The sequence below is a fragment of the Nyctereutes procyonoides genome, unplaced genomic scaffold (genome assembly GCF_905146905.1).
Source record: "Nyctereutes procyonoides isolate TBG_1078 unplaced genomic scaffold, NYPRO_anot_genome, whole genome shotgun sequence".
Lineage (NCBI taxonomy): Eukaryota > Metazoa > Chordata > Mammalia > Carnivora > Canidae > Nyctereutes > Nyctereutes procyonoides.
The window spans coordinates 50,138,370-50,159,230 of record NW_026575131.1 but is presented as its reverse complement, the minus strand read 5'-3'; the positions used below and the strand labels follow the sequence as shown (position 1 = coordinate 50,159,230).

The following is a 20,861-nucleotide window of genomic DNA, read 5'->3' as shown; positions in this document are numbered from 1 at the left end:
CCCCGCCGCCCGGGCCGCCGCGGAGGGGGACGCCGCGAGGGCGCGACCGCACCTGGCCCGCAGGTGTGTGTGCGCGCGCGGGGGGTCCCGTGGCGCCCTCCCGCCCCTGCTCCGGAGTCCCCGGGGCACGGGCCACCCCCACCGCTGCAGCTGGGCGCAGTGGGGGGCAGGAGGGGGCGGGGCTGGCCGAGGCCCAGCTCCGGGAGGGCGCTGGCGGGGGCGGCGGCGGCGGCGGCGGCGGCGGCGGTCACCCGTCCTGTCCTCCCCACCCCCCGCCGGCCAGGCTGGAAGCGGCCCAGCACAGGCCTGGTACAGGGTGGCGTGACCGCCGCGGGGTGGGGAGTGGGGCTGGGTCAGTGCGAGGCTGCGCAGGCAACAGCCAAACCGGACCTGGGCTCCAATCTCAGACCCACCAAACCTTTAACTGCTTGGTGCCTCAGTTTCCCCACCTGCAAAACATTAAGAATGCTTCCTACCTGATAATGCCATTGAGAAAATTCACTAACTAGGAGGTAGGGGCCTGAGAGAGGTCCCTCGGGCAAAAAGACCCCATAAACAGGGCAGTGACTTTTTATGAGCCCTTCATCCCTGGGCTGAGTACTCTGCAAGGGTTTCATTAACGTTATTATTCCCCATGGGCAGGTGACATTGTTAGTTGTGTGTCGCTTCTACTAGAATATCAGCCCCACCAGGGCAGGAATTTGCAAATGTCACTACAGTGTTCCTGGCACTCAGTGAGCTCTCACAGAGTCTGTCAAAGATCAGGGTGTGTGGGTAGACGGTGCACACATGACCCAGCTCCCAGGATCCACATCAAACAGGCTGCTTATGAAAAACACTTTAAATTAGAAAAGATAAGAAGCATCAGTGCACACAGATGGGAACAGAGGAATAGAGGGCCCAGCCCGGTGTGCAATATGATCACCCCACAGCCCAGGGCTCAGTGGGGGAAAGTCCCAGGAAGGCATAGACAGGTGAAGCCAGGGTGATGGTTCTTCTGGGTGTGGCTTCAGGTCACGCAGGTTCAGAGGTCGGCCTTGCGGAAACTTGCTCTGTTTAAGGAGTTCCTGGGGGGAAGGATGAGGGGGGTCAGCATGACCATGGGGCTGCCAACTCCATAGTGCTCATCAGCCGCCTCCTCCTCCTCTAAAGATCCCTTTAGGGATTCTGTTTCTTTCACATCCTTTCTGATCTGGCCATGGGTTCCCAGAATCTCTCTTGGAATCTACCACCAAAGATAAGAACTGTGCCCATTTTACAGATGTGGAAATCGAGGCTCAGAGAGGTGAAGACACATGTCTGAGAAGGGACGTAGCCAGGCTCTGAAGTGGCTGCCTAGAGCCTGCCCAGCACGCATGCTGACGTGCACATCTGTTGACAGCACCCATCTGTGCCTGCCTCTGCCGTCTCTATGGTTGGGGGGCCAGGGTCAGGCACCTGAGGCCTGCTGTGGTAGGCGCCAGCAGCTGGGGCAGGCGCTGGGTAAGCAGGGGCTGCAGAGCCTCCCGTAGGCGGCAGTAGTTCCGCTCCAGTTCACGGTGGTACTCCTTCTGGTCTGGTCCTATCAGGGCCTTGTTCTTCCGCAGGGCGTCCTCACACCTGAGACACACAGACCGCAGGAGATGCTCAAGTGCTAGCAGTGAGGAGAAAGCAAGACTGGCAGGGGGAGGGGGGCGCAGTCCATGGGTGGGGGTCAGGAGCTATAATGGGAGTCAGCTAGGTAGAGGAGAGCGAATGAGAACCAGAGAGGCGGGAGCTCCATAATGGACTCTGTATCCCAATGAATACAGAGAGGCTGTTCGGGGTCAGGAGGGCAGGGAGCCCATAATGGGGGCTTGGAGGTGTCAGGCCTACTTCTTGCAGAAGTCCTTGAAACAGAGCCGCAGCTTGTTATGATGCCTGAAGAGTTTGGGGTCTTCTGGGATCTCTGCCAAAAAAACCTGGGCCACCTCCAGGGGACCCTGCAGGGTGAGAGGGGCTCATAAGGGTGTCTGCATGGTGCCTGAGGATGCCTCAGTCGGGAGCCTGCATGCCCCACTGGCTGTACCTGGTTCACCGTGGGCCCCACAGAGCCCTGCAGCACCATCTGCAGCATCTTGGCGTCGGGTGGGTCCTGCTCAGTGGCGAAAGCCAGCTCCCTTGTCTTCTTCTGCATGTCCTCAATGGCCACTTCCACTGGTGTCAGCACTGTCTGTGGGGTGGGAGGTTGTCAAGTACTGGCTGGGGCCTGAAGATGTCCTGACCCAAGCCAGCCCAGGGCAGCTTGGACCCCTGCTGAGGGGACAGAGGGGTTCCAGGAGGCTGTGTGATGAACAAGGTGTGGGGCCTTCTGCCCGCCTGGCTCTGGCAGAGTGGGGATCTGGTTTCAGTTGCCTATGTCTGGCCCTGGGGACTTTGGTCTGGTTGGGGTCCAGCCTCAGGTTGGCTAGGTCTGGAAGTAGAGGTTTGAGTCTGAAGACTGGTGTCTGGGGGTTGGAGTTTGGGGTCTTCTCACCTCCCCAATCTGGGTCTGGGGCACCTGGACCTCCCTTGGATCTTGGGTCTCTGCATCTCCCCTCCCTGGGCCCCTGCCCACCTCCTCCCGGTGGCACACGCGGATTCGAGTCTTGATGTAGGGGAAGGCGTGGTCTGTGCTGAGCAGCGTCTTGCGCTTGTGCTGCTCTGGGAGCTCCCCGTGTGCACGCCCATCAGGTGTGAAGGGCGTGCAGAACAAGAAGGTGCGCAGCCCATAATTGCGGTCGAAGTAGGTCACCCGGTCCTTGAGCTCATACGTATCGAAGTGCGGTTCCACGTAAGTGATCTGGATGTAGGCCTGGGACACGGGGCTCAGGTATGAGGCTCCCACAGCCCCAGTACACACCCTTGGGGCTTGCCAGCCTCCCTGCAGGGCTATCCCTGGGGAAAGGGGATTTGGACTTCCTTGGGTCTGGGAGCTTTAAATCTGGGATTCTCCCTAAATCTAGTTTTAAGAACCTCCCCCAGGAAAAGGACTTGGGGCCCCAAGGGAGATAAGCTTTGAAGTTTGCCAGGGAATTAGGATTTGAGGGTCCCCAGGAAATTATACTTTGAGTCTCCCCAAATATAGGATCTGGGGGTCCCCTGGGATGGTCAGGAGCCCCTACCTTCTGTGGGTCGAGCTTGGTCTTGTCCACAGGGTTCGAATCTTTGACAATCTCGACCACGTCCTCCCCAAACCTCTCCGTGTAGAACTCCTGGGGACATGGGGCTGACTCGGGGCCACAGAGGAGCAGCCCCCACTCCGCCCCAGGGCAGCCCAATGCCCATCTACCCCCCTACCGCTGGGACGTGCCTCCAGCCGGTGTGAAATCTCAGCCAGCTTTGTGATGGATGGCTCCTTATACACAAACTCCTGCTCATCCAGGTCACCAAAGCGGGCACCATAGAAGCCCACGCGGAAGTACGTCCCAAACACGCGCTACATCTGCAAGAAGGGGAGCTGTGGCCCAGGCAGCCCCTCTGGAGGTCCCCTTGCCCTAGGGATGCATGTCCCCTAGCCCCACGTACAGAACAGGTGGGCAGGAGGAGGGGAACCCCAAGAACATTAGGTCATAGACACAACTGGGGGGACCCTGAGATCCAGACGACTGCCAGCGGCCCACACCCTCACTCTTTCTCCCCAACCTCTGTCTCCTGCCTCCCCCAAATCTTTGTTCTCATTCAACACAAGTCCCTAGTTTCCGATTATCCCTCTGGTCCTATGTAATTCTTCAGAGTCTGGATCTCAACATGAAATTAGAACTAGAGCTCTATTGCTTATAGCTGTGTCCTCAATGCCTACAGGGCTGGGTACATAGCAGGTGCTCAATAAATGCTTAAGTGACTGAGGGAATGCATAGCCCTCTGGGATAGAGGCTCTGGCCCCCTTGTTTCAGGGCACCCACCCCCACCCCACCAGGTATACTACCCTCGGTGAGAAAGGAAGAGGGTAGATAGCTCCATGTTCACTCACCAAGGCCGATCCCAGGCAGGGTGGGGCGGGCACAGGGGTATTGGTAGGGGAGGGAGAAACAAAGTCATGGGAGAGGTCAGAGGCAAGAGCCCCCAACCCCCAGGGTCCTGGTTACACTGCCCCATGAGTATCATTCTTTGGGCAGAGACCAGAGATCCAAGGAAGGAGGGGACCTACCCGGCCCCCACCCAGCCCTCCCATCTTGGCTCTGGGTTCCTGCCTTCTTTGGCCAGAAAATTCTCCCCAAACTAGGAGATGCCTAAAAATAGACCCAAGTGAGGGGAGAGGCGGGAGAGGGGGAGCACTAAATGGCAATGAGGAGCAGAGATCCTCGGGGAAAGTGGAGGAGACAGAGACAGAGAGGGAGTGTGAGCAAGACAAGGAGCGAGGAAGAGACAGGGAAAGAGACCCAAGACAGAGACAAAAAGGAACATAGAGACAGACAAGGAGGGAGTCAGAGCCCCCCCTTCCCCCCATTACAGGCAGTGACCAAGCTGGCCCTGCCCGAGGGGAGGGGTGTCTCTGGAGAGCTCCCAGCTGGGTGAGTCACAGGCTGCCCTCGGGATCTGGGGCAGGGAGGCCCCCCCCCCCCCCCCCCCCGAATGGGGGAAGAAGCGGAGGGTGTGTCATTGCCCACTGGAGCACCAGCCCCTGCAGCCAGGCAGCCATGTTCCTCCAGCACCCCCTGGTGGTCCCTGACCACTGCAGACCAGCCATCGGGAGGGGGCCCCACAGGCAGGTGGCCACTGGCCTGACTCACCTCCCAGCCAGAGCTCTGTAGGAGAGAGAAGGGTCAGGGTCAGCTGAGCTGTGCTGAAGGTGGGAGGTGGGGCCGTGGGCAGGGTCTGGGAGGGCATCTGGGCCCACCTGGTGCATGATCTTGGTGAAGGCCTCCTGCAGTTTGCCATGCACAGCAGCCAGCTTCTTGTAGTCTCGGTGGGCTTCCAGGATGGGGATGAGGGTCTTGTAGACCTCGTTCACTGCCTCGTAGAGCCCGCCCTGGGGGTGGAGGCACATCAGGATTACCAGCACCCTCGCTAGTTTTCTCTTCTGCCTCAAACAGCCCACCTTCTGTGCTACTACTCATCTCCAGGGCTCCATCTTTACCTCCTCCAGGAAGCTCACCCTGACCACCCCCACCCAGATGGGATACCAGTCTTTCAACTCAGCCTGCATAGACCCCCGTGTGGCCTCTACCATGCTTCCTATGGGCCAGATGCTATGTACATCTGCACTTTACCCATGTTCCTTCATTAGTGGGAGGAGTTTGGTTTTTTTTTTTTTTTTCATTTCTCAGAGGGAAAATGAAAACTCAGAGACATGGCTTCCCAGGGCCAGGACCCGAACACTAATCCTTTGGGTGTGGTGCCCAAGATCTCTACACCCAACTACCTCTTGACACATGGTCACAGCCAATCCTAAGTGCCCCTCACCCACAGCTGGTGCCAGCATCGAACCCAGCACACAGCAAGCACCCTGGGATGTGTCCTGACCAACTGTGAGAGCTCTGTGTCTACCATCTGATTTATTCCGAAGGCTTTTTGTTCTTGAGCCTTTAAACAAAACGACAATAATGAAAACCCCACTAGGGGGCTGGCCGCACAGAAAATAATTCTCACTGGAAAACCTGACCCTGAATCTGAGCAGAGCTCCAGATCAGATCACCAGTTCCCAGGAACATGGGGGACTAAGGAACAGGTAAAGCAACACCACAGGGACACCAGCCCTGTGCAGGCCAGAAAACCCGTTAGCACAAAGCCCAGGTATCCAACAAGTGAAATCCAGGGAAAAACCCAACTGTTTTCACACAAGCAAGAAAACGGAGGAGAAAAACCTATCTACAACAATGGGAAATACAATACCTGGGCCTCAACCTATCCAGGAAAACACTAAGAACCTTAATTGTAAAAAGTGGGGGACTGAGGCCCTGTCTTTTGTTTTTGTTTTCTTTGATTCAGGGAGTGTTAAGAGACTTGTCAGTCACAGTCACTGTTGGTCATGGGTCCTGATTCAAATAGATCAACTGCAAAAAAAAAATTGTTTTGAGATCCTCAGGAACCTCTAAACACGTACTGGTATTAAAGAGTTGTGTAGGGGGATCCCTGGGTGGCCCAGCGGTTTGGCACCTGCCTTTGGCCCAGGGCGCGATCCTGGAGACCCAGGATCGAGTCGTGCATCGGGCTCCTGGCATGGAGCCTGCTTCTCCCTCTGCCTGTGTCTCTGTTTCTCTGTTTCTCTCTCTCTCTCTCTCTCTCTCTCTCTCCCTCTGCCTGTGTCTCTGCTTCTCTCTCTCTCTATCATGAATAAGTAAATAAATAAATCTTAAAAAAAAAAAGAGTTGTGTAAAAGGATTTCATCAGCGAGGCTGTACAGGGAGGTACTTGAGTGGGGAACAATGTGATGGGTAGGGTTTAAGCTGGAACTTCTCTGACTCCCAACACACAGAAGGCTCTCTGAGATCTTGTTAAAATATAGGGTTCAGGGGTATCTGCCTACAGCTCAGGTCATGATCCTGGACTACCAGGATCAAGCCCCACATTGGGTTCCCTGCTCAGTGGCAAGCCTGCTTTTCCCTCTGCTGCTCCTGCTTGTGTTCTTACTCTCTCAAATAAATACAATCTTTAAAAAAAAAAAAAAAAGGGTGGGGATCCCAGGGTGGCTCAGTGGTTTAGCGCCTGCCTTTGGCCTGGGGCATGATATTGAAGTCCTGGAATCAAGTCCCACATCGGGCTTCCTGCATGGAGCCTGCTTCTCCCTCTGCTTGTGTCTCTGCCTCTCTCTCTGTGTCTCATGAATGAATGAATGAATGAATGAATGAATGAATAAATAAATAAATAAATAAATAAATAAATAAATAAATAAAATGTTAAAAGAATGCAGGCGTCAGAGAGCTGGGGAGACGACACTGTATTTATAAGAAGCCTTCAGATGAGGACCAACAGCATGGCTGCTGAGTAGGCAAGGTTTTAAAAAGGAAACTCCAGCTGAACAGTCATGTTGGGTTTCGTCAATTTGTGAAAATTAAGATCTTGTCTTTTTATGTTAAAAAAAAAAGGCCATCAAAAACCAAAAGCAAAACAAAAAACTAAGGGCAAAGAGGAGATGAGAGAGTAAAGACTGATAGTTATTGGATTTGAGTGCTGCGTGTGGGGGTGGTGGTACAACTTCTTCTTTTATGTGTGCTTGAAATTTTCTCTAATAAAAAAATTAATAGTGGCTGAGTGTATTGAAGGCTGTCTATATCCAAGCCATGTGTTAAGGGTTTTACAGGGAGGGAGGCAGGTAACCCGAGCTTGTGAAGGTCCCTGTTGTCCTCTGACAATCCCTTGCCCAGAAAGGGAGCAGACAGCGGCTTCCTCTTGAGCCTCTAGGAGCCGGTATCAGGCCCTTCAGTGGATCTGCCGCCACCACCCTGGCCCAAGCCCCACATCCTGAGGCCAGCCACAGGTCTCACCATGGTGAAGTAGGCAGCCGCCTGCTCCAGCAGCCCCACCAGCCCCAGCTCCGTGAAGTGCTTCCCAGAACAGAAGCCCTCCTCATCGGGCGACAGGATGTCGTCAGAGATGGCAGACTCCTCCAGCACGTTGGATGAGATGTTCTAGGGTGGGAGGTGGCATCAGGCCCTGGGCCCAGCCCAGGTGCCACCCCCTGCCCATCATACCCCCACCTCCACCCCCAGCACCTTACCTGGAAGGAAACGCAGCCCACCGGCAGGTAGCGGCTGTCCTCCAGCAGGGCGAGGTACTCTGCCACCAGGGCGGCAGCGTGCACCATGCACTGGGCGGCCTCTGCGTGGTTGCCCAGCTCTGCGTGCTTCCCCGCCATGTTCTGCAACCACGTGAGCCGCAGGTCAGGGGAGCCCTGGTAGCCGCGGGCGATCCTGGCACACGGGAGGTGGGTGGTGAGGAGGACAGGGATGTTTTACCAGTCATTTCCCTGCCCTCACCTTGCTTGGGCCGTCTCCTGGCCGCACACCTGCCCCTGTCCCCACTTACTCCGCCATCACCTGTCTGTGGGTGAGAATGGCCAAAGGAACTACCTGGCCCTCCTCACCTGTACATGAGATCAATGAGCATCTCAGGATCCTCCTGATGCTCCTTCATCTTCACCGTGTCCGTCAGGATCATGTGCAGGTTGAACATCAGGTCCTGGACCTGGGGAGGGGGAATGGCCGGGGACAATGAGGACATCGAGAAGTGATCGAGAGCCTTAGCGATGGGGTTGGGGATGTGGGGGGCGCTAAGCAGGCAGAGTGAAGATGCAGGCAGAGGAGGGCATGGTGGGGGCCCAGCGGTGTTACCTGCTCGGCGAAGGTGCTGTCCCGCAGTCCCACGTCCTCCTCAGCGTAAGTGAGGATGGTCTTGAGTGATCGTCTCAGATGCTCCTCACTGAAGCTCTGCGTTGTCCCCACCAGGGATGAGAGGGACATGGTCACTTGCATCTTCACGCGGGCGAAGTTCTAAGAGGAGCCGGGGAGGAAGAGCACACCTGTGAGTCTTGGACCCTCACCCCCCACCCCCCGGCCTGCTCGACCTGCCAACTTCTCCCCTCCTGCCCTCACCAGAGCCGGCTGCCCTCACCAGAGCCTCCAGGAGACCATGCCCTCTTCCCGCTGCTCCCACTTACGTTGCCAATCTCGAAATTCTGGCGCATGAGGAGGTAGAGCGAGGCGCTGGCGTGCATGCGGATGGTGCTGATGCGGCTGCCGCAGTGTCGCAGGAGCCTCAAGCAGAGGTCAGCACAGAGCTCGGTGTCCTCCTCGAACAGCAGCTCTGGGAACTGCCCGCCGGGGCAGGACAGACATGGCTCAGCCCCTCCCCATTGTGTCACAGAAAGTCCCTGATGGGGACTTTGGCAGGGGCATCTGTGTTCTGCCCTCTTTGGCCAAGCACAGTGGGCCTTAGAATCAGCCCTGGGGTTAATCCTTTGCTGTGTGACCCCGGGTGAGTGACTCTGCCACTCTGATCCTCAGTTCCCTCCTCTGTCAACTATGGCTAAGGAGCATCTGTCTCAGGAAGATGCTGGGCACATAGTGGGTGCTCAATGGGCTATAACTATTACTGTGAGAACCCCGCCTGTCGAGTGGGGCTTACCTTGGACACCAGGGCTCGCTGTGTGGCCAAGCCGTGTTGTAGGAAGAGGGCACTCTGGGCACTGCCCAGGCTGTACAGTACAACCTTTAGCACTGCTCCTAAGATGCTCTCCCGGGCCTCTGACAGCATCACTGTCTGGAGGAGATGGGCGGTGGGGAGGGGAAAGAAAAGGATTCTAGACAGAGATCACAAGGCATGGTGGCGGGGTCAGAGGTCAGGGATATGTTGGCTCAAGCCCTACCTGCACGATGATCTCCAGTGTGTCTAGAACCACCAGGCTGGCCTCAGTTGCCAGGTTCCCATCCACCAAGGCCTCATGTTCCATTTCATCCTTGGTCCTGGAGGGGATGGGAGGAGGTTGGAGGCTGAGCTCTCTCTCCCTCCCTTAGCTGCTCTAGGGACACCAGTTCTCTGGAAACTGGTCTGACCCCAACAAACTACTCCCTGCCCACACCCACTTGTCCACACGGTCCGAGGTCTGTCTCCAGTGCGTGATGCTCTTCCGCCAGCGTACGTTCTCCTGGTTCCCAAATGGGCTCCTCTCTGAGACACGCAGGCACGTGTTCACAGATGTGCAAAAACATAAGGATATGTGACCATGAGGAGATACGCTCTGGCATTAAGATACACACGTGGGATAGATAACCCCAAGGACACCGGGTGACACATGCATGCTAAGGGAGCACACAGATAAACATGAATGACATGTGAGAACAGACAGGGAACACAGACACCCGGGTGCACAGGGATGGTGCGTGCACTTCTCTCTGGGAAAGGTGAGGCCGACACACACAGGTAGGGATGCCCCCTCCTTGGGGTCCCTGAGACAAAGGCCAGGAGTGGCCGGTGGGGACATGCACAGGGTACATCTCCCTCTCACCACGACTCCGTCGGACCATTTCCTGTCGTGCTCCAATGGTGCCCAAGATGGCTTCCTCCAGACGGGCCTTCATGTCCAGTGACTTCTTGAACGTGAGGCTGTTAATGCGCTCAAAGGCCTTTCTCCCCTGTGAGGACAGAGGACAGGTTCAAGACTGACTCTGTCCCTTTCCTGTAGCACCTGCCTCTTGTACCCCAGGCCCCCCGGCCCAGCCCACCCCCATCCCCATACCTTGTACTCAAAGGCAGCCAGGCAAAGGTAGAGCAAGTCCAAGAGACGACCCAGCTGAGGGAGGGCAAGGTCGGCAGCCCAGCGCTGCAGGAGGGCTGGCTCCGCATTCTTCAGGACCCACAGCACACACACCAGTAAGGTCCGGCTGGACTCGGCGGAGAGGGGGCAGCCTGAGCGGGAAGCCTGGGGCCAAGCAGGGGAGAGGGTGCTCAGGAGGGACGGAGCTGATTTTTCATTCCCTCCATATTGTGATGAGAACTGGCCTACTGGGGGGGCCTGGGTGGCTCAGTCGGGTAAGCATCCACCTTAGGCTAAGGTCCTGATCCGGGGGTCCTGGAATCTAGCCCCACGTGGGCCCCCTACTCAGCAGGGAGCCTGCTTCTCCCTCTCCCCACCCCTACTTGTGCTCTCTCTAGCTTTCTCTCTCATTCAAATAAAGAAATAAAATCTTTAAAAAAAAGGGGGGGGGAGGGATCCCTGGGTGGCGCAGCGGTTTGGCGCCTGCCTTTGGCCCAGGGCGCGATCCTGGAGACCCGGGATCGAGTCCCACGTCGGGCTCCCGGTGCATGGAGCCTGCTTCTCCCTCTGCCTGTGTCTCTGCCACTCTGTCTCTCTCTGTGTGACTATCATGAATAAATAAATAAAATCTTTAAAAAAAAAAAAGGGGGGGGGGCAGCCCGGGTGGCTCAGTGGTTTAGCGCCCCCTTCAGCACAGGGCCTGATCCTGGAGACCCAGGATCAAGTCCCTCAGGCTCCCTGCATGGAGCCTGCTTCTCCCTCTGCCTGTGTCTCTGTCTCTGTCTCTCTCTCTATATATATATATATATACGTCATGAATAAATAAATAAAATCTTTAAAAAAAAAAAAAGGAACTGACTTATCAGTATATCCTTACATAACTTCTATTACCAGGTTGGATGGTGTCTCTGAGAACCGGGACCAGCATCATACTCACTGCCACTGGGCCCTGGGAGATGCTGGACCGGGAGCCAGGGGCTAGGGGGCCACCAGCGATGGCCATGGCCACTGAGGGGTTGATGGTTCCTCCGATGTCCCCTTCCCCTTCTGTGTCTGAGTCGAGCATCGAGGCCAGTCTTGACCGTTGACCTGGGCCCTCTGGTGGGGGAGGGGGCCAGAAGACAGAACAATGAGCCCTTGGTAAGTTCTCTCTCTCTCTCATAGTCTAGCTTAGAGTTCACCTCCTCAGGGAAGCCTTCCTTGATAGCACTCCCCCAGACCAGGGTGACATCTCCAGTTATCTATTCACAGAGCTCACTTTTTGTTCTCATCATTAGATACACTGATCATACAATTGCTTGTAAGATCACAATCCTGAACTGCTCTGGCTGCTGCTATATACTCAACACTCAGAATGGGGTCTAGCCCACAGGAGTAGTAAATGTTTACTACAATGATGATGATGATGGAAACATTAGCATTAATGACAACGACAACAATAATAGTAATAAATGCTACCACTGGGATTATAGTATCAATTAGTACTTGGATAGAATCTCCTATGTGCCAGGTGCTATTCTAAGTACTCTGAAAATATTAACTCTTAATCTTCAGAACAAGCCTATGAGATAAATACTTTCTTTTTTTTTTTTTTAAAGGGTTGCCACTGAGGGCTTGTAGGGTTGGTTTATTTTTTTATTTTTTTTATTTATTTATGATAGTCACACACACAGAGAGAGAGAGAGAGGCAGAGACACAGGCAGAGGGAGAAGCAGGGTCCATGCACCGGGAGCCCGATGTGGGATTCGATCCTGGGTCTCCAGGATCGCGCCCTGGGCCAAAGGCAGGCGCCAAACCGCTGCGCCACCCAGGGATCCCGAGATAAATACTTTCATCCTCACCACTTTGTGGATGAGGAAACTGAGGCACAGAGAGATTATGTCACCTGCCTGGGGTCACATAGCAGGTAAATGGTAGAGATAGGATTTTAACCTAAATAGTCTGCTTCCAAACTCTATGATCTTCAAAGAGTAATCCCTGAGGTGCCTGGGTGGCTCAGTGGTTGAGCATCTGCCTTTGGCTCAGGTCATGATTCCAGGGTCCTGGGACCAAGTCCTGCATCAGGTTCCCCGCAGAGAGCCTGCTTTTCCCTCTGCCTATGTCTCTGCCCTCTCTCTGTGTCTCTCACAAGTAAATAAATAGAATCTTAAAAAAAAAAAAAAAAGCCTTAAAAGAGTAACCCCTATAGCCCTCCCCAAAATAAGTCTCACCAGAGATAGGAGCTGGTAACAAATACAGATCTCCTCTCATCCCAGAGATTCTTGAAACAAAGAGTCAACTGAGTTTATCTAAAGCTCCAGCCCAGATTAACCTAGCTTAGCAGGTGATCAGCCCATTTTCCTATCTGCATAAGAGAAGGAAAGAGGAGCCGTCACTGGGAAAAGATGACATTCCCTCAGTTCTGATACTTCATTTACACACAACATCTAAAATATAGTAACAAAGTATAAGATGTACGAAGAAGCAGGAAAACATAATTGATAAGGGAGAAAAAGAGACAACAAAAGCAGGCACACAGATGACCACATGTTGAAGTTAGCAAACAAGGGACTTTAAAATATAAAGTGGCAGGAAAGATGGACAAACATGGACAAAAAATATGGCAAATTTCAATAAAGAACTGGGGATCTATAAAAACACAAAAAAAATCAAATGAACATTGTATAGTGGAAAAATATAACATCTGAACTTCCCAATTCGTGGATGGGATTAACAGAAAATTGGACACAGCCAGAGAAGACATAAGCAGTGAACTTAAATACAGGGGAATGGAAAGATCCCCAACTGAAGACAGAATGGAAAACAGAACAGAGCACGGCAAATACGTGGGATGCAATCAAAAGGTCTAACATACGTGCAATTGGAGTCCCAGAAGGAGAGAAGCGAGAAAATGAGGCAGAAGAAATTGCAAGAGGTAAGACTAAGAATTTTCCCCAAATGACAAAGGAGATCAACCCAGAAATCCTAAGTCTTTGCTTCCAACTGTACACTATCCCCCAGGTGCCAGTGAATGTTGGCACAGGAGTGAGTGACTGAACACGGGATTCCAACCATCCCCTCACCCTGATGCCCCACCTCCCCCTCCTCACGTATGGGGGGTGACAGAGTCCTAGGATGCTGCTCCCCAAATTTTCACATAACCCTAGGAAGTAGCTGATGCTACTACTGTACCCATGTAACAGTTGAGAAACCTTGAGGCTCAGAGAGGCTAATGGCTTGCCTGGGACCCCACAACCACACACTGGAACCCCCTCGTCTGACTCTGCCACCCATGCTTTTGTTCCTAACCCTGCTCCCCCACCTCTTCTGATCTGAGCTTGTGTGATCAATGAAGCCCCTGGATCATGTAGCCTCCTCCTGCCCTGGCCCACTGACCAGCAAAGTCATGCAGGCGTGGCAGTGTGTCCCGTGCAAGTGACAGTAGTGGCAGGTACAGCTCAGCCACACGGGCCTTCACAGTAGCCTCGGCGTAGCGGGGGTCAGCATCATGGCCACAGAGCAGACTGTGGACGGCACTGATGGCTTTCTTGTGCAGCAGGGATGCCCTGTTGGGGAGTGAGGAGCTCAGGATGCAGTGGACATGGCTCCTGGACCTTTTTGCCAGCCTGGGGCCAGAGAGGGCTTGCGCTCACCCCTCAGCCTCAGGTTCCAGGGCCAGTGCCAATTCTGTCAGCAGGAGCCCAGCCAGGAAGTGCTGCTGCCGGAATGGCCCACTCAGCTCGAACATGCTGGTTACCTTGGGGTCCGGGGCCTGGCTGGAGAAGGTGGAGCTCTGCAGAGGGTCGTAGGAGAAAGCAGGGGTGGGAGGTCAGGGGTCAAGGGTCAGAGGTAAGAAATTGGAATTAACCCATATGCCAGGTGACAGGGCCTGGAGTCAAAGGTCAGAAGTCTGAGAAAGAGGAAATGGAACCCTAGTTGGGAATTAGGATTTAGGGGTTAGAAATGAGAAACTGTCAAGAATGAGGGGTCAGAGAGGAAAGGTCAGACTACCTGGGCAGTGGCCCACCCTAAAATAGACCAACAAGGGATCCCCCAGAAGATTGGTTGAAGGAGAGTAGTCAGAGGTCAAGAGAAGGAGCCAGAAGTGAGGCCCGCCAACCTGGGAAGTGGTGGAGGATACAGAGGGTGATGGTGAGGCCGGGGGCGACAGGGGACAGCAGGGGAGGTTGAGGGTCACATAATGCTCGTGGCTGCACAGGATGCGGGTGAAGTCCATGCGAAGGGTCAGCAGCAATGTTGGGTTGGGGGCCGACTGCAACCGCGTGGCTACCTGTGGGGAAGGGGTCAGCGGGTGACATTCACACGGCTCCACCCACCACCCCCAGCACCACGCCCAGTCACTGCAGGTGCACTTTTCCCCACTGTGTCTACCCTTACCTGCTTGTAGTGGATCCGGACCAGGTTGAAGACGAAGCCGCGGTCCACCAGGGACAGCAGGTCGCTGAGGAAGAAGGCTAGGCTGGCGTTGAGGCGCTCGGCCAGCTCTGCGTCCTGGGGGAACAGGGCCTGTCAGCTCACACCCATGTGTCCCACTGAGCCTCGGTCTCCACACTGGGCCTGGCTCTCACCAAGGCTACCAGTGACCTCCAGGAGTCCTCTCATTGCCACAGAGCTTGGGGCTTCTTGACACACCCTCATTTCTGGCCTTCCTGGTTGACCTCTTCCCTCTGGGGGTCCCTCTCCTTTCCACAGTTATATGTCTACACTCCTTGGGACTCTGTTCAGAACACTGTTTTCTTTCTTTTCATTAGATTTGAATAATGCAATATGGATGGCAGAAACTGGGTGCTGACTTCCCCCAAATCCTCTCCCCCCGCTCAGGGTACTGGAACCCTTCTTCCGAGTTCAGAGCTGTGTAAAGACTATATTTCCCAGCCTCCCTTACAGCTGAGAGTAACCACGTGACCACATCCAATGGGATTTGGGAAGAAGTGACTTGATCACTTATAAACAAGGGGCAGGGCCTCCTGTTCCCACCACTTGCCACATCCCATGTGGTGGGCACCAGGGTGAACCACGATGGCCAGGCCCACACTGTAGAACCCCCTGCAACCCAGCTATGCTCAGAAATAAACTCTGATCACATTTAAACCACTTAACGATTACGTTCAAGCAAATCAACCTCTGCCCTAACTGATATGTTCTTGGCAATCATTTAACAAGACTATACTGAGCATCTTCCATGTGCCAAGCCCTGTGAATGAGAGAGACATGGTCCTCGTGGCTTATCCAACTCAGTCTTTTGGGGGGGCGGGGCAGACAATAAAAAAAAGGATTGGAGATAGTTCCATGTGTTTTGAAGAAAACTGAATGGGGTGCTGTTTGGAGAGAAGCCTGAAAGATGGGAAGGGCCAAGATGAGAAAGGCATCCTGAGCAGAGAACAGTAAGTGCAAAGGCCCTGGGGTAGGATGTGCCTGGCAACGGTGAGGAACAGAAGGCTGCTATGGCTTCGGGCCTAGCTGATGCTTGTTCTGCTCTCATGCTACTTACTATGAGCCATTCTGTGGCTTCATAAGTTAGCAGCAGTGGCCCTCAATTCCCTGTAACCCCAAAACACAAAATATAGGTCTCTGCTCCTCTGCATTAGCTCTGAGTCCAGAGGGGAGCAGAGACTGGGTCTTCCTTGTACACTGAGCTTGATAGTCAGTGCTCGATAAATGTCAAGTGAAGCAATGAAACTACTGTGGCCCATTGCTGATGCGCCACTAGCAGCTTTTTTTTTTTTTTTTTTTTTATGATAGTCACACAGAGAGAGAGAGAAGCAGAGACACAGGCAGAGGGAGAAGCAGGCTCCATGCACCGGAAGCCCGACATGGGATTCGATCCCGGATCTCCAGGATCGCGCCCTGGGCCAAAGGCAGGCACCAAACCACTGCGCCACCCAGGGATCCCCTAGCAGCTTTGACGATGCTGATTCTCAAGGGCATTGTTTTTCCCTATGGCCCATTCTGACGGTGCTTTCCTCACAATCCGGGTCAGACCCTGGGAATATCAGTCGTTGGGGAGGCTCCAGTGGAACAAGGTCGAGAACTTTGAGCCCAGCCCAGAGGTCATGGGAGATTGCACAAGGGTTGACTTGGGTTGGGCCAGCATTTCAAAAATCTGGAAAGTTGCTATCAAATTCAGAAGTCCCATTTCTCCTTAAAAATCAAGCATTCTGGCCATAGCCAATGGATACATGTCCCCCAGTATAAGCCACCATAAGTCCCACTCCTCCCAGGTTGGTAAGGGTGTGGGCTCTGGAGCTGGTGGCTTCGGTTCAAATCCCCATTCTGCCCTTTCTCAGTGGTGCAGTGTCAGGTTGTTACCTGGTCATTCTCTGCCTTGGTTTCCCCACCAGTAAGATGGAGACAACTCCATGGGGGTGTTTGGGAGAATTTAATATATGATCCATCTAATGTGTTTAGGATACACAGTAGGTGCTCAACAAATGCTCAATATTATTACTATTATCATTATTATTATTGCCTGCCTAGCTCCTGTGAACACTGGAATTAGTGATCTAGGACCTGCACAATCAACGATCAAGGTCTCAGAACATTAATGTCCATTTCTTGAGCACTTACTGTACTTGGCACTGTGCTAAAGGCTAATGGATCTGTTCTGTCCACCTCCTCATCCCCATCAACTCCCATTCCCACCTTTGCTCACTCCACTCCAGCCATACTTACCTCCTAACTGCTCTACCAGCCCAAGCATGGTCCTACCTCAGGGCCTTTGTGCTTGCTGTTCCCACTGCCCAGAAGGCCCTTCCATGGCACAGAATGCTCTTGCTCTTTCTACTCCTTCAAGTCTCCTCGCAAAGTCAGCTCCAAAAAGCATGGATTTGGATCTGTTTTGTTCACTGCTGTCTACCAACCAGCACGGGACTGTGCACACAGTTAGTGCTCAAGAAATAGATGCTGAGTGAACAGACTGATCTGGCCAAGGAGGTACATGGTGCCCTCACCTGGCTGGCTCTATGTCCTCTCTCAGACCCCACCCATTGAGTCCCTTTCCCGCACACCTTGTATACCCGGGTGATGACCTCCAGGCCCACGGAGCTCACAAGGGCCATGATGTCATCCAAGAAGCGGCCAGGGAAGCGAAGCTTACGGGGTGTGTCCAGTCGCTGGCCCAGAAGCAGGTGCAGCGCCATGCTTTTCACCTGGGGGTGGGGGGTGGGGTGAGAATGAAGTGGGGCCTGAGGGACTGATCAGGGGCGTTCACCAGAAGGGGCAGGGCCTGAGAGGTTGTGAGCAGTGCTCTAGTAGCAAAGCACATGGGCTAGAGGTGAGCATAATGGGTTCTGGGTATGGACTGAGACCCAACTCTTTTTTCTTTTTTTTAAGATTTTATTTATTTAGGGTACCTGGGTGGCTCAGTGATTGAATGCCTGCCTTCAGCTCAGGTCATGATCCCGGGGATCCTGGGATCGAGTCCTTCATTAGGCTCCCTACAGGGAACCTGCTTCTCCCTCTACCTGTGTCTCTACCTCTCTCTCTGTGTCTCTCATGAAAAAAGAAATAAAATCTCTAAAAAATTATTTATTTATTTATTTTGAGAGAGAGCGAGCAAATGAGTGAGCACGAGCCGGGGGGAGGGGCAGAGGGAAAGGGAAAAGCAGACTCCCCACTGAGCAGAGTCCAAAGCAGAGCTCAATCCTAGGACCCTGGGATTCATGACCTGAGCTGAAGGAAGACACTTAACCAACTGAGCCACCACTGGAGCCCTGACTCAACACAAGGCTTGAGCTGGCCGTGGGCAGAGTCTGAGCGGGTCCTAGCAGGGTGCAGGGGTGGGGAGGCTGAGGGAGCCTGAGAGGGGCTGGAGGAGGTCTCCTGGATCTAACTATGTGGGTATGCCAGAAGGTAGGGCCCCAGGAGTGGGATCTGAGGGACCCCTGGGTGGGGTTTGATGGCGCCACCAGACTGGGGGGGTCGTATCTACCAGTGATCCTTCGAGGCACCTGTGGAAGAGTTTGGTACAGAGGTCTGAAGTCTGAGCACAGGGATGCTCTTTCTCTCTGGGTATAGCTCGAGAGGGAGGGGGCTCCTCACTGGTTAGAGGGTCTCTCAATGGTCTCTATAATCTCCTAGGGAAGGTGGGGGGGGTCTTCTCTCTGTGAAGGGAGTTTCAGGTAAGTTTCAGGGGGCCTCTCTCCAGGGAGAGATCCCCTTACCTGTGTCTTATCTCTCTACAGGGGGGTGTCTCTTAGGATCATTTCTCAGGGATCTCAGGTACAATCTCAGGGAGCTTCTCTCCCCGAGGAGAGGATCTCCCCTGGGCAGCACGTGCTCTCAAGCAGGGAGGAGGGTGTCTCACCATGAGCTGAAAGAAGAACCAGGCGTGCTGCAGGACGGCCTCCCGCACGGCACTGCTACTGACCACCCACTGCAGAGCCAGCTCCTCGTGCAGCAGCTGCGGGTAGAGGCAAGGGTCACAGAACTGAGGAGTCCCCCCCCATGCCTCCCCCTGTTCCCTCCTCTGGAGGGCATATCGGGGGTTGGATGCAGCTGGATGGCTTGGGGTTAGTGCAGCCGGAGACCATGCAGGAGGAGAGGGAGCAAGAATCAGCATGCCCTTTCCCTGGGCCCTCTAAACCCTGCCGGGCTTCGGGGGAGACAGGAGCTCCAGGGCCAACACTGTGTCACCCACCCCCCTGCGTCCCACTACCTTCTGCACAGTGGGTCTCGGCTGGGTGGCTGGTGGGGCCAAGGAGGAGCCCTCGAGGTAGGAAGAAATTCGGCTAGAGCTGCAATCGATGGCCTAGGATGGGATGAGGTGAAGAGGATGGGATGGCGAGGGGGGTTAGTGAGGTTGCCGGTGGTATGGACAGGGAGGAGATGATTGGTATGGATGGGGGACAGATGTGCCGGTGTGGATAGGCCACCGGGCCATGGATGAGAGAGCAGAGATAATAAAGATGTGATGGAGGGGGGATGAAAAGCATAACAAAGAGGAAAGGGGTGCCCAGCAGGGTAGACAGAAAAGGTGAGAATGGGCACAGGAGCCCGTTGACAAGATGCAGAGGTGAGGGTGGGAGGGTGGACATGGTGAAGAGGGAGGGTGAGGGCAGAGAAGGGGAGAGAGTCCGTGAGGTCATGAGGTCGGGGTGGATGGAGGAGAGCAATGAGGTGGAGGAGGAAGCAGAGACAGGGGAGCAGAGTATAGAGGGTAGAGAGAGAGAAAGAGACAGGACGGAGGTGAGAGGAGATGCTGATAAGATGCAGCAGGAGCAGCCGAGAGCCCCAGGTTCCAGGCCTAACCCTGTTCCAGCCTTGCTTGCAGCCTTGCTGGCCTCCATGCCCCCATCTGTGAAATGGGGTGGGGACCCACATTCCATCCACTCCCCGCTCCTCCTTTGCTGGTCAGGAGGTGAGGCTGCTGGCAAGGAGAGGAGGCCCAAAGATGGAGCTGGCCTGACCCATGGAACCTGCCCAGGCCTCGGTGCTCAAGGGACCCCCGCTTCCCACAGTCTCAGCAGGGCCCTGGCTCCTTGGCACATACCAGATAGGCCACCCACAGCAAAAGCCAGCCTCAGTGTCACCTCCTGCCTAGAATGCCCACCCTCCCCCTACCTTGTCCCCTGCTAGGTGCTCGAGACCCAGCTGACACCTTAGAGAGTGAGGACATTGGGGGAGGCCCTTTTAAAGATACCGGGGGTGGAGGGGCAGGACCCATGAACCCAGATTTCCAGCCATCTCAGGAGAAGACTGTCCAAAAGGTCCCCTGCTGCTAACAGTCCTCGGGCCTGCCTTCAGGGCTTTCACGGAGCTGGAATAAGGTGTATAGGGAAACCACACGGGTGGCCTCCTTTCAGTACCTCAGGGGACTCTGAGCTCAGTCCCAACCTTTGCACATGCCTATCTCTCTACCTGGAACACCTACCCTTCCCTGGCTGGCTCTGTCTCACTCTTCAGGTCCCAGCAGAAAAGCCATCTCCCTGGAGAGCCTCCCTCCCCCCCACCCAGGCCACCCAGAGGAGGCTGGTGGCCTCATTTCTGTTTGTGTCTTTTCAGGCTTTTTTATACCCTGCACTTACATACTCCTGTGTTCGTTCAATCAGTGCCTATCTGGGAGATAGGCTACCTGTCAGCTCAGAGGCCAGGCTGAGTGAAATCTATCCCAAGAAAGTCTGCCCCTCATGCCCTAACGCGTTCCCAGGTTCGGGACCACTGCGCTAAACACTTTGCTTTGAGTCTTTACCACATGTGAAAACTCAGAGCCTGGGGCACAGGGTGAGCCGGTAGTGGTAGCAGAGAACTCGGACCCAGGTCTGTCTGAGGGCAAAGCCCCTCCCCACACCAGATCCCTGGGAAGGGGCCGAGGGTAAAGGGGGCTGCCCACAGAGTCAGCCTGCCTGAAATAGGATGGGAGAGCCCGGGGGTCAGTCCCGGCCCTGTGGCATGATTAGGGTCGCTATGTCAAGGGGACAGTTGAGAGTCTCCAGAACAGAGTGGATTAAAGGAAGAGAAACAGGCCATGCGAGGCAGTGAGGTTACAGGGGCTTGGTTTGCATATCATTTGCATGCTATTTGCATCCTTCTGTCTCTGCCTGAGGCTGTAGTCTGTATGGCAGCAAAAGGCTGTGCCTACAACCCTGACTCCACAGCCCCTAAACAAAGGCAGGAGGGGTCTGCTGCCTCCTTCAGGCAGCTCCCAGAGGTTAGTGGGCCACAGCCAGGA

At 54.6% G+C, this 20,861-nt stretch overlaps 1 protein-coding gene across 7 annotated transcripts in view; it reads right to left on the bottom strand.

Annotated features, from left to right (window-relative positions):
- Positions 1–823: 823 nt before the first annotated feature.
- Positions 824–20,861, bottom strand: part of DOCK6 (dedicator of cytokinesis 6) — a 42,596-nt gene continuing 22,558 nt past the window's right edge. For 3 of the 7 annotated variants that reach the window (XM_055344738.1, XM_055344740.1, XM_055344741.1), the window contains 26 exons: positions 18,498–18,593; positions 17,200–17,340; positions 14,570–14,683; positions 14,292–14,462; positions 13,825–13,964; positions 13,568–13,737; positions 11,130–11,290; positions 10,175–10,357; positions 9,944–10,070; positions 9,522–9,606; positions 9,305–9,401; positions 9,064–9,198; positions 8,597–8,749; positions 8,271–8,429; positions 8,024–8,124; positions 7,658–7,850; positions 7,425–7,568; positions 4,838–4,969; positions 4,731–4,745; positions 3,311–3,436; positions 3,123–3,212; positions 2,576–2,812; positions 2,048–2,191; positions 1,855–1,961; positions 1,438–1,599; positions 824–1,067 (listed from right to left, as the gene is read on the bottom strand). In XM_055344738.1, the coding sequence (XP_055200713.1) occupies positions 1,025–1,067; positions 1,438–1,599; positions 1,855–1,961; positions 2,048–2,191; positions 2,576–2,812; positions 3,123–3,212; positions 3,311–3,436; positions 4,731–4,745; positions 4,838–4,969; positions 7,425–7,568; positions 7,658–7,850; positions 8,024–8,124; positions 8,271–8,429; positions 8,597–8,749; positions 9,064–9,198; positions 9,305–9,401; positions 9,522–9,606; positions 9,944–10,070; positions 10,175–10,357; positions 11,130–11,290; positions 13,568–13,737; positions 13,825–13,964; positions 14,292–14,462; positions 14,570–14,683; positions 17,200–17,340; positions 18,498–18,593 (3,426 nt within the window). In that variant the 3' untranslated portion in view covers positions 824–1,024. Of the gene's footprint in view, positions 1,068–1,437; positions 1,600–1,854; positions 1,962–2,047; positions 2,192–2,575; positions 2,813–3,122; positions 3,213–3,310; positions 3,443–3,970; positions 4,746–4,837; positions 4,970–7,424; positions 7,569–7,657; positions 7,851–8,023; positions 8,125–8,270; positions 8,430–8,596; positions 8,750–9,063; positions 9,199–9,304; positions 9,402–9,521; positions 9,607–9,943; positions 10,071–10,174; positions 10,358–11,129; positions 11,291–13,567; positions 13,738–13,824; positions 13,965–14,291; positions 14,463–14,569; positions 14,684–17,199; positions 17,341–18,497; positions 18,594–18,848; positions 18,942–20,861 lie in introns of those variants that run through there. The other 4 variants (XM_055344743.1, XM_055344739.1, XR_008666904.1 and 1 more) reach the window with 3 other exon arrangements.